At 39.0% G+C, this 13130-nt stretch overlaps 1 protein-coding gene across 6 annotated transcripts in view; it reads left to right on the forward strand.

Annotated features, from left to right (window-relative positions):
• The window catches only part of anks1b (ankyrin repeat and sterile alpha motif domain containing 1B), a 261822-nt gene that overhangs the window by 94550 nt on the left and 154142 nt on the right, over nucleotides 1-13130 (forward strand). For all 6 annotated transcript variants that reach the window (XM_061959543.1, XM_061959540.1, XM_061959542.1 and 3 more), the window contains exon 11: nucleotides 5951-6070. In XM_061959543.1, the coding sequence (XP_061815527.1) occupies nucleotides 5951-6070 (120 nt within the window). The remainder of the gene's footprint in view (nucleotides 1-5950; nucleotides 6071-13130) is intronic.

The following is a 13130-nucleotide window of genomic DNA, read 5'->3' on the forward strand; positions in this document are numbered from 1 at the left end:
TGGTGAGCTTTATTCTCCTTGTTTTGAACTTTAAAAAAAACACTTAATTGTGTCAACGCACACTCACACACGACTTCTTTAATCAGTTCAAGCCCCAGCAGGCGATCCGTGAGGTGACATGAATTAAAAATACACACTTTATAACACACTTTATAACACACTGTGTGTGTGGTGCAGGAATGTTAGTATTTGTTGTGTCTACATCATATTCAACTGATCAAAGATTCTCGAGATGACAGGCGCGATCCACTGTTTTTAAAAAACTTAAAAAAAAAAAAAAAACCTAGAAAATTATCCTTTTATGACAGAAAAGCTGTGCTATTTTTAGATAGTCAAGTCAAAGATCTTGTATACGACAGGAATGATTTGTTGTTGCTAAAAATCTTCCACAAATGTTTCTAGTCAAAGATCTTCTCTATGACCAGAGTGATCTGTTGTACCTCTATATAAATTAAGAGGAGTACCGGTAATCTGCTCTTTTCAAAGATCTACAAAAAGCGCTTGTCAAAGATCCTCAATACGACAGGAGTGAGCTGCTGTTTTTAATCAAATCAAATCAAATCAACTTTATTTATAGAGCACATTTAAAATTTACCACAGGGGTAGCCAAAGTGCTGTACAATGAGCAGGTTAAAAGATAAAACGAGTACCGAGCAAACACAACACAACACAAACAGAACACGATAAAAAATAAATAATTAAAATAGAATTAATAAAAACATAAAAACAGGATCACAGCAGGTGTATTATGGGGCGCCATTGCAGGATGGATATCACTCAGTGTTAAAAGCCATGGAATAAAAGTATGTTTTTAAGAGAGATTTAAAAACAGGAAGAGAGGAGGCTTGTCTAACACTCAGGGGTAGGTCGTTCCAGAGCTTGGGAGCAGCAACGGCGAAAGCTCTGTCACCTCTAAGCTTCAGCCTTGTGTCAGGGACCGTCAACAGCAGCTGATCGGCTGATCTTAAGGATCGGGTGGGGCAGTAAGGCTGAAGGAGGTCGGAGAGATAGGTTGGCGCGAGGTTGTTTAGACATTTAAAAACAAATAAAAGGAGTTTAAAATGTATTCGGTAACGCACAGGGAGCCAGTGAAGGGACGCTAAAATAGGGGTGATGTGCTCACGTCTGCGGGTCTGTGTTAGCAGACGAGCAGCAGAGTTCTGCACGAGCTGCAGGCGGGCGAGGGAGGCCTGGCTAATGCCAACATACAGGGCATTACAATAATCAAGACGAGTCGAGATAAAAGCGTGGATTAATTTCTCAAGATCATGTCTTGATAGAAGCGGTTTCACTTTCGCTATTTGGCGTAATTGATAAAAGCTTTTTTGAACGACGCTGCTGATTTGTTTTTCGAATTTAAAATCTGAGTCAAACTTTACTTTACTTTAAAGATTTACAAACATTGCTTGTCAAAGATCCTCTCTATACGGCAGTTATCTGCTGTTTTTAAAGGTCTTCTACATAAATTGCTAGTCAAAGATCCTCTATATAACAGGAGGCCTTCCTGTTTTTAAAGATCTCCTACATAAATCGCTAGTCAAAAATGATGGTGTTAATATGACCGGAGTGATCTTTTTTTTTTTAAAGATTCCCCCAAAAAATCTGCGAGTCAAATATCATTTATATGACAGGATTGGCCTGCTGTTTTTAAATATATTCTACAAAAATCACTGCTCAAAGATCCTCTATAAAGTTAAAAAAGTTAAAGTTAAATAAAAGGAGTGATCATCTTTTTTACCAGCAGAAAACTTGATATTTAAAAAAAAATTAAGGCACACCTTACAATCAAGCTTTTTACAGAACATTTCTAACTCAGAATCAGCACCTACAAGTCCGAGTCCATGGTTCTCTCCGGGTTGGGGAGGAGACCCTGCCCCAAGTGGAGGAGTTCAAGTACCTCGGAGTCTTGTTCACGAGTGAGGGAAGAGTGGATCGTGAGATCGACAGGCGGATCGGTGCGGCGTCTTCAGTAATGCGGACGCTGTCTCGATCCGTTGTGGTGAAGAAGGAGCTGAGCCGGAAGGCAAAGCTCTCAATTTACCGGTCGATCTACGTTCCCATCCTCACCTATGGTCATGAGCTTTGGGTTATGACCGAAAGGACAAGATCACGGGTACAAGCGGCCGAAATGAATTTCCTCCGCCGGGTGGCAGGGCTCTCTCTTAGAGATAGGGTGAGAAGCTCTGTCATCCGGGGGGAGCTCAAAGTAAAGCCGCTACTCCTCCACATCGAGAGGAGCCAGATGAGGTGGTTCGGGCATTTGGTCAGATGCCACCCGAACGCCTCCCTAGGTAGGCGTTTAGGGCACGTCCGACCGGTAGGAGGCCACGGGTAAGACCCAGAACACGTTGGGAAGACTATGTCTCCCGGCTGGCCTGGGAACGCCTCGGGATCCCTCGGGAAGAGCTGGACGAAGTGGCTGGGGAGAGGGAAGTCTGGGCTTCCCTGCTTAGGCTGCTGCCCCCGCGACCCGACCTCGGATAAGCGGAAGAAGATGGATGGATGGATGGATGGATGGATTTCTAACTCTAATTTTTATTCTGTTATTTTAAATTGTATTTATTGCTATTATTACTATAATAATTTTTTACTCTTTTATGTTTTTAGTACATGTCTTGTTTCCGTGTTTGTGCGCGTTTTTTTTCTTTTCTTTAAACTGTTTGTGCAGTTTGTATTGCAACTTTATAAAAAGTAAATAACGTATTAATTGATAGATCTTCTACAAAAATCTGCTAGTCAAAGATCCTCTATATCAGGGATTTATAAAAAAATGTTTACCTTGGGGCCCAATTTTTTTCAATACAAATGACCCACACAAACATTAACACTGAATTAGTAATCTGACTCTTGATTTTAATCATATTCAATAATTATATCTAACCTACTTACAGTTTACAAGTTTGTCAAATGATATGAAACCATGTGTTAATCACAAAGATTATTATTTATTTAGCACATAAACCTTGGGCTTAGGTCAAGCTGATTAGACAAATAAGTACTAACCAAATATACTGCATAAAAAGGGACTCGTAAATAACTGACAAAAAATACATTTACATACTATTATGTTCTACTCAAGTAAATTAATTAATAATATGTTTCTTAGCTAAACTGTCAATACAATTTGAATGAAAATACAGCTTTAACTCTTAAGTCATAAGTTTTGCGCTTAAGAAATTTCTCCACGACTTTAGCTCCAGACGTCTTTCATTTTTTTGAGATTGTCATTACTCCCACAAGTGGTAGAAAAGTGCATTACAACTGAGTTCTAATATGTCAAGGGTGTCCAAACTCTTTGACTTGGGGGCTGCATTTGGCTAAAAAAAAAGTTGACATGGGGTAACTATATGTATGTATGTATGTGTGTATATATATATATATATATATATATATATATATATATATATATATATATATATATATGTGTGTGTGTGTATATATATACAGGTAAAAGCCAGTAAATTAGAATATTTTGAAAAACTTGATTTATTTCAGTAATTGCATTCAAAAGGTGTAACTTGTACATTATATTTATTCATTGCACACAGACTGATGCATTCAAATGTTTATTTCATTTAATTTTGATGATTTGAAGTGGCAACAAATGAAAATCCAAAATTCCGTGTGTCACAAAATTAGAATATTACTTAAGGCTAATACAGAAAAGGGATTTTTAGAAATGTTGGCCAACTGAAAAGTATGAAAATGAAAAATATGAGCATGTACAATACTCAATACTTGGTTGGAGCTCCTTTTGCCTCAATTACTGCGTTAATGCGGCGTGGCATGGAGTCGAAGAGTTTCTGGCACTGCTCAGGTGTTATGAGAGCCCAGGTTGCTCTGATAGTGGCCTTCAACTCTTCTGCGTTTTTGGGTCTGGCATTCTGCATCTTCCTTTTCACAATACCCCACAGATTTTCTATGGGGCTAAGGTCAGGGGAGTTGGCGGGCCAATTTAGAACAGAAATACCATGGTCCGTAAACCAGGCACGGGTAGATTTTGCGCTGTGTGCAGGCGCCAAGTCCTGTTGGAACTTGAAATCTCCATCTCCATAGAGCAGGTCAGCAGCAGGAAGCATGAAGTGCTCTAAAACTTGCTGGTAGACGGCTGCGTTGACCCTGGATCTCAGGAAACAGAGTGGACCGACACCAGCAGATGACATGGCACCCCAAACCATCACTGATGGTGGAAACTTTACACTAGACTTCAGGCAACGTGGATCCTGTGCCTCTCCTGTCTTCCTCCAGACTCTGGGACCTCGATTTCCAAAGGAAATGCAAAATTTGCTTTCGTCAGAAAACATGACTTTGGACCACTCAGCAGCAGTCCAACTCTTTTTTTCCTTAGCCCAGGTGAGACGCTTTTCGCGCTGTTTCTTGGTCAACAGTGGCTTGACACGAGGTATGCGGCAGTTGAAACCCATGTCTTTCAAGCGTCTCTTGGTGGTGGATCTTGAAGCACTGACTCCAGCAGCTGTCCACTCCTTCTGAATCTCCCCCACATTTTTGAATGGGTATTTTTTCACAAACTTGACCAGGGCGCGGTGATCCCTATCGCTTGTACACTTTTTCTGACCACAGTTTTTCCTTCCCTTTGCCTCTCCATTAATGTGTTTGGACACAGAGCTCTGAGAACAGCCAGCCTCTTCAGCAATAACCTTTTGTGTCTTTCCCTCCTTGTGCAATGTGTCGATGGTTGCCTTTTGGACAGCTGTCAAATCTGAAGTCTTCCCCATGTTTGTGTAGGCTTCAGAACTGGACTGAGAGACCATTTAAAGCCCTTTGCAGGTGTTTTGAGTTAATCAGCTGATTAGTTTGTGGCACCAGGTGTCTTCAAAATTTAACCCTTACACAATATTCTAATTTTGTGACACACGGAATTTTGGATTTTCATTTGTTGCCACTTCAAATCATCAAAATTAAATGAAATAAACATTTGAATGCATCAGTCTGTGTGCAATGAATAAATATAATGTACAAGTTACACCTTTTGAATGCAATTACTGAAATAAATCAAGTTTTTCAAAATATTCTAATTTACTGGCTTTTACCTGTATATACATACATACACAAACATATATATATATATATATATATATATATATATATATATATATATACACACACATACATATATATATATATATATATATATATATATATATATATATACATGTGTGTGTATGTATATATATATGTGTGTGTATATATATGTGTGTATGTGTGTATATATGTACATATATATATATATGTATGTATACATGTATACATCTATATATATACATTAATACATACATGTATGTATACATGTATGCACAGTATATATATGTATATATGTAAACATCCTCTATATCATGGTCCCCAACCACCGGGCCGCGGCCCCGATTGGTACCGGGCCGCACAAGAAAAAAAAAAAAAAAAAAAAAAAAAATTCTGCAGGGATACGGTCTGTAAGCACACATGATTGTATTTCTTTATAAAAAAATAAAAATAAAAATCCCCCCCCCCCCCCGGTCTGCGGGACAAATTTTCAAGCGTTGACCGGTCCGCAGTTACAAAAAGGTTGGGGATCACTGCTCTATATGACAGCAGAAGGACCTCCTGCAAAGTGACTGATGCACGTTCAAGGGTCATGTTCTGATTTTTCATCTCCATTTATGATGTTCATGCCGCAGTATGAGTGCAGGAAAGCTGACAGCTGCAGTCGTTTCATTTCGAAGCTCGCCTTGACCTTTTCATTGCGAACGTCTCGGCACGCGACGTCTCATCGGGTGACGCCAGGTGGCCAGCGTGTGCCCTCTGACACGAAACGCCACAAAGCTTCGTAGCACAGCTGCCTCTTCCTTTTCCTAGAGAGCCCTTAGGAAAGGACACTGCACCATCCTGCTCACTTTGCAACATTACGTCCATAGTTTTGCTTATTTCTCATATTTTGTGTCTTTACTCTCAGATCCCGCCCTTCCAGGAAGAGGAAGATGAGTCTGACAGGAGTTGCGGCCCGGCCGGATTCTGGGAAGCGTTGACGCCCTGCAACGGCTGCCACAACCTGGGCTTCTCGAACTTGTCGCAGGTACACACACACACACACACACACACACACACACACACACACACGCACACACACACACACACACACACACACCTGTACTGGACAACATCTAATGAGATTCAGGCTTGGATGCATCATGGAGGTCTGCAGCGGTGTATAACTGCACTGCAGCACACTGAGAAGTAGTTCTCTTCTTTCCTTTACTGTCGTTACCTTGGGAACGCAGTGAAGGAGCCATCATTTTTTTTTCCTGGAGAATATTAAACTTGTGTCCCTCCACGGCTTCATTTTATCTTCATGCTTTGTTTTCCTTTTATTGGACTCGTGATGGACTTGAAAGCGAAAACATGCAGATACCAAAAAGATAAAGTACGATGACACGAGAGGTTAATCGCCCTCTGATCAGAACAGCAATCCATTAATAAAGTTACTAATTTCCTGGTAATATTTGCTTATTTTCTGCTTTCATCTACACTTCTCCAACTACTCAGCACTTTTTTCCTGTGGTGCTTCAAGCTAGTTCAGCAGCTAGTTTAGCAATAAGCAGGCCTTCTTGACTGCTCCTGCTCAATTTTACTTTCTGTGTAACATATTTAGCTTTGTCCTCCAGTCCTCCAGTGATTATAATACGTGCAAAGAAATTGACTTCCATACATCCATCCATCCATTTTCTACCGCTTGTCCCTTTTTGTGGTGGCAGGGGGGTCGCTGGAGCCTATTTTGGCTGCATTAGGGTGGAAGGCGGGGTACACCCTGGACAAGTCGGCACTTCATCGCAGGAAATTGACTTCCATTTCCCAAAATTGAGGCGGTGGTTATTAACTGAGGGGCTAAATTAGGGTCCTAAGCCAAATTTTCCTCTTTTAATCAAACTTGAATCGAATTTGATGCATGTTTTGTACGGAAATCAAATTCACCGGAAATTAATTGTTCAATCCTTCAATCCTTTTTGTGCAAAATAACACTAATTAACTAGATGAGGCAATTCCTGGAGGAATTGCGCGTGAATGATTCAATGCTGAAGTTTAACTGAAATCCTGGAATTGTTTTAGAATTGTTGAAGTAGAGCACACAATTTCCAAACAGGCTGAATATTTTGAAGTTGGAACAGTTTGAATCAGATGAAAAATGTGGGAGTTGGGGAACTTTGAAGAATGTCCCATTTATTTCAATGGGAATTTCCAAAAATTTGGGAATTTTGGGGAAAATAGGATTTTTTTTTAAAATGGTAAAAAAAACAAAAAAACTTGAATGAGTTGAAATGGTTGGTGTTGGAATTTTTCAAATCGGTCGAGAAATATTGAAGTAGTAACATGTTGAATTGAGAAATGGTATTACGGAATTCCTGGAATTTCGGGAAAACCGAGAATTTTTCCAGTTCAAAAAACAAATTAGTTTTTTGTCCTGATTAAGAGGAATGTTTTGACGGTGGAACGGTTGAAGTGGGTTGAAAAATGTGGGTGGAGTAGTCGCCAGAAAAAAGGGTGGAAATAGGGCTTTGGAAAACCAGGAATTCTAGAAAATCCTGGAACTTTTTTGAACTTGGAAAAAAGGTAGTTTAAATTTCCAGGATGGTGAAATGTGTTGAAGGTGGAATGGTTTGAATCGGTTGAAAAACGTGGAAATGGTGGAAGTTTGAAAAACGGCCAATTCATTTTGAATGGGAATTCTGGAAAATCTGGGAATTTTTGGAATTTGTCAAGGAAAAGCCCACGATTCCCGAATAGGCTGAACAGTTTGAAGTTGGAACGGTTTCAATCGGGTAAAACATGTGGAAGGTAGAACGTGCCAAAGTCTGGAGAAGAACAATAATAATGAGTTGAATAATAAATCAATGCATTTTGCTGTAGAAAACCATATGTGGGAATGCTTTGGAGCATTCACACAATAAACACAAGTTACCAAAAGCGTAAATCTGTCATATTGTTAGTGTTTCATATCTACCACAAGTTTTCACTTCAAAACTTTTGTAACATTCCACCCAGAAAATAGTACTACTAATAATAAAAGTTTGTACTTTTATGCTATACGGTTAGTGTTTTTTCATACCTACCATTGTTCTCTTCTGGACTAATTTCACTTGATCAAACCTTTTCTAACTTTCCACACACTAGTAAATACTACAAGTAGAGTAGGGAAGGGATTCATATGGCCCCATTCCTGGGTGAATCTTGGGTGAGAGGAAGGTGGGGATGCATTGCAATGCATTCTGCTGAAAATGATGGAAAGTGCCATTCTACATAGCAACTGACGCTTGTTGTTAAAGTTGGAATCGCCACAAAACACATTGTCAAATCACTACTGCTGTCTGTTGGCTAAAGTGGATAGTGCACAACCTCCCCCAAATTTGACACGTTGCATGTGTCAGGTAAACCGTGATGAATGGGGCCATATGAATCCCTTTCCTCCTGTGTTTCCTGCTGATATCATACTGGATTCAAAACCTAACACTCCAATATCGGTATTGTATTGGAAATTAAAAGTTGTACACCCCATCGTAAAACAGCCATAAATTTCTTTTTACAGTAAAATCTACAGATTTTTGTTTTAGATCGTATCTTCAATGTACCGAATGTATCAAAGTGGCCCCCGGTCGCACCCTTCAAATTTCTTGTATTCAGCCTTTGCTGGAAAAAGTTTTGGACTTTATCCCAGCTTGGCGGTACTGGCTTGGTTTGATGCGAGCGATTATTTTAGTTGTGGTCAGCGCCCAAAGTCTTACACATTCAATTGCAAGGGAATGGAAACAGTGTCGTCAATTGGGGACGGCGTGGCGAAGTTGGTAGAGTGGCCGTGCCAGCAATCGGAGGGTTGTTGGTTACTGGGGTTCAATCCCCACCTTCTGCCATCCTAGTCGCGTCCGTTGTGTCCTTGGGCAAGACACTTCACCCCTTGCTCCTGATGGCTGCTGGTTAGCGCCTTGCATGGCAGCTCCCGCCATCAGTGTGTGAATGTGTGTGTGAATGGGTGAATGTGGAAATACTGTCAAAGCGCTTTGAGTACCTTGAAGGTAGAAAAGCGCTATACAAGTATAACCCATTTATTTATTATTTAATTGTACAAAGTTCTGGATAGTTCCTTTTTAACTTTAATCCAAAATGATGGAATGACGACTCCCCCCACCACCCACCGCACACAACCTACACAGGACTTAGCCTTAGCATGTATGGAAGTGACAAAAAAACGTATTTGATGAGCGCCGTGACCAACCTGGGAGGCTTTTCCATCAGTGAGAAAACTTGTTACCGTAATTTGTGTCTTAATGAGCGCACTGGGCGACGTTTACCCGAGGCGGCGTCAAAAAAAGCCCCCTACTGTAGTTGAAGGGATTTATTTGCCGTCGCTGCAGGGATGTGCTGATGGTGTGTTTGTCTACGGGGATCAGTTAAGTTTTACTTTGCCTCACTTTACAACGCAATTAAGAGAGCCTCCGCTAAAGTCGCCGCTTTACTCGCTTGCTTCCTGTCTATGAAGTTGTCATTTGAACGTGATGCTGCGCGTCGTCTGGATGCGATCCAGATTGAAAACCACCGTCGAGACGTGGCTCTCATCCTGTAATTTGTGCCGCTTATGTCTGAACTTCCTGGCTCAAATGTTACGCCTTCGAGGCATTGTGATGCCGGAGGTCGTCTTTTCAAGATGCAGAGGGATGTCAGGAAGCGGCTTGCAGGTGAGAATAAATGATTTATTCTGATTGCAGAACAAAATGCTGCGCGGTGCACCACGGCACGGAAAACAAGAGGGTAGCAAAGATGCTAATATCAAAAATGTAAACTATGAGCGAAACTAGGAGCGTAACTTGTTGCGTAGGAGCAAACAAAACCAACAGACCGAATGAGGCCAGCGCGTAAACTAAATAGCCCTCTGATTAGTGCCCGGGCAACAGGTGCGCGTCCGGGACACTAACCAGAGGCAGGTGACTATAATCTGCCGTCATGGCAACAGAAACAAACTCAAGAGGTGCTGAAAACACAAGTGACTTGAAAACAAAAACAAAAATATGATCCGGGCAGCGGATCATAACATCAAAGATGCTAGGAGGATCCAGAAGGAGCTAATGGATCGAGGTGACGTGTAGCAGTGATTACCATGAATTGATTAACGTGGACCCCGACTTAAACAAGTTGAAAAACTTATTTGGGTGTTACCATTTAGTGGTCAATTGTACGGAATATGTACTGTACTGTGTGAACTGTACTGTTTCATATAATGTATTCTCTTCCTTTGCAGTCTACTAATAAAAAGTTTCAATTAATCAATCAATTCAATGTTGATAAGTTGTCGATGCAGTGAGTCCCTGGGACCCACCCTATTCTCCCGTTTGCACTTTTTTTTTATGCGCTTATTCATATTCTCCCATCCAGCCTGCAGACACGCCAACTCTGCGTTAGTATGGCAAAAGTGCTTAAGTCTGGAATGAAGGCGGCCTCATTACTATTGGGGTGGATTTCTTGGTTGCATGAAAATCATGGAACATGAAGTTTTACGAACGCTGGTGAATGTCATTGAAATCCAAGAAAAAGATAACACTATATCCATTTCAAAATGGTCGTATCAATCCTGGCCGTGCTTGATGTCGTACAGTATGTGTTGTCCTGATGATGTAGTGTGTGTATGCATGCTACTAGAGATGTCCGATAAATGCTTTAAAATGTAATATCGGAAATTATCGGTATCGTTTTTTTTATTATCGGTATCGTTTTTTTTTTTTTACATTTTAATTTTTTTTTATTTTTATTAAATCAACATAAAAAACACAAGATACACTTACAATTGGTGCACCAACCCAAAAAACCTCCCTCCCCATTCACACAAAAGGGTTGTTTCTTTCTGTTATTAATATTCTGGTTCCTACATTATATATCAATATATATCAATACAGTCTGCAAGGGATACAGTCCGTAAGCACACATGATTGTGCGTGCTGCTGGTCCACTAATAGTACTAACCTTTAACAGTTAATTTTACTCATTTTCATTAATTACTAGTTTCTATGTAACTGTTTTTTTTATTGTTTTACTTTCTTTTTTATTCAAGAAAATGTTTTTAATTTATTTATCTTGTTTTATTTTATTAATATTTAAAAAAAAGGACCTTATCTTCACCATACCTGGTTGTCCAAATTAGGCATAATAATGTGTGAATTCCACGACTGTATATATCAGTATCGGTTGATATCGGTTTCGGTAATTAACAATTACTGAACAATATCGGAATATCGGATATCGGCAAAAAGCCATTATTGGACATCCCTACATGCTACAACAGCTTCTTCTTCCTGGCTGGATGTGAATCATAATCTGTATATGGAACTTTGTCTCACTTGTTGTTATAACTATCTGGATGTTATCTTTGATGTGTGTGAGTGTGTGTGTGCTGTCGCGGGGGAGCGTGACAGTTTGAAATTAACTGTGAAAAAATCTATGGAATCAATTTATGAACCCGACTTTATATATATATATGTATTTACTATTAAATAGTCACATATTTTAATGATCACGGTCCAGATGTATTGAATGTGCGTTAGTGCACAGGTGTCAAAATGAAGGACCGGTGGCTCGATCTGGCCCGCCACATCATGTTATGTGGCTATAGAAAGCCTGGAAATATTATGTGTCAATCAAATCTTTTTCTACTAAATGTGTACTTATACTGAATACAATTGCATATATTGTTAAGCAATATTATCTAATAATGTAACAAATATTATATTATCATAGGTTACTTTTTTTTTCTTAAAATAAAAATAAATACTTAATTATATACTTGACTTTTGTATGAACCTGTAAAAATAACAATGTTTTTCACGTTAATAATATAATGTTTAGTACATTTGTATAAATTTAGGTTGGAAAGTAGTTATAATCTGTAATAGTAACAAACTATTAGTTTTGTGTTTTCTAATAATGTAACAATTATTATACATTGCAAACATGTTTTGTTAAAATAAAACAAATTATCTGTTTGACTGATGATTTCAAAGCAAGTTATCCATTAAATTGTACATTTAAAAAAAAATGGTGAAAAAATTTTCCAAAACTGGCCAGTCAGTCGCCAGAATTTCATCAGAAAGAAACCCCGGTGGTACCGTTTTTCTATTACAGTAACACACCGTAAAAACAAACACAGATTTTACTTTTAATAATTGGCCGCTCTATCACCAAAATTTTACCATGGCACCATTTTTCTATTTACAGTAATATTTGGTAAAAAAAAAAAAAAACACCGTAAATTATACGTTAAAAATCTAGCAACTGAGCTGCCAGTCTACAGATTTTTTTCCCCGGGATACGTTAAACATATTAATGATCAAATGCTTAGGCAATTGTTCAATAAAATCATGAAGTTAACCCTTATACAGTTATTACTCACTGTTACAAGCAACTCGATATTATCACAGTATTAAGGCCATGGTGCAATATTATTGGAACATGGCCAACAAAAAGACTTGTTTGTATTTAAAATGAACTAACAGGAAGGTTTAGGGTATACACACTTACTGTAATTGAACACAAACATATCTATTTATTACTACATAGTACACACAATTATTTTTAAGTGCAAAGAATTGTGCGGAAACATCCACTGTGTCTTTTAACTTGTACCTTCTGAGAAGCAGTGTCCTCTGCAGTGGACATTTTTTGTATCAGTTAGGAAAATGCAGTTTCTCAAAAAGGTCAACTGACATTTTAACTTTTAATAATGTAAATACTTCACAAGTTGACGTTTAGCTTCGCTGGCTTCATCTTTTCCTCGGCACGGTGCGCCTTGACCGAGTCTCTTTTGGCTTGGAACTCTCGAGACGTTTGTGGCGCACTTTATTACTACCTCCGCCAGGGTTTGTTTGTCTGTTTGTTAGCAACATAACTTAAAAAGTTATGGACAGATTTTGAAAAAAACAATTCCTCTTAACTACTACTGTAATTTAAAACATTTGTATGCACGTACAACACTTAAGACCTTTAGTATATCAGTATGTGGAATTCAATTATGGAATAGCAAAGAAATCAAACAATGTACTAATAAAATCCACTTCAAGAAACTCTTCAAACTTAAAGTGTTTACGAAGTACAAAGAAGAA

This window comes from Nerophis lumbriciformis, linkage group LG05 (genome assembly GCF_033978685.3).
Source record: "Nerophis lumbriciformis linkage group LG05, RoL_Nlum_v2.1, whole genome shotgun sequence".
Taxonomy (NCBI): Eukaryota; Metazoa; Chordata; class Actinopteri; order Syngnathiformes; family Syngnathidae; genus Nerophis; species Nerophis lumbriciformis.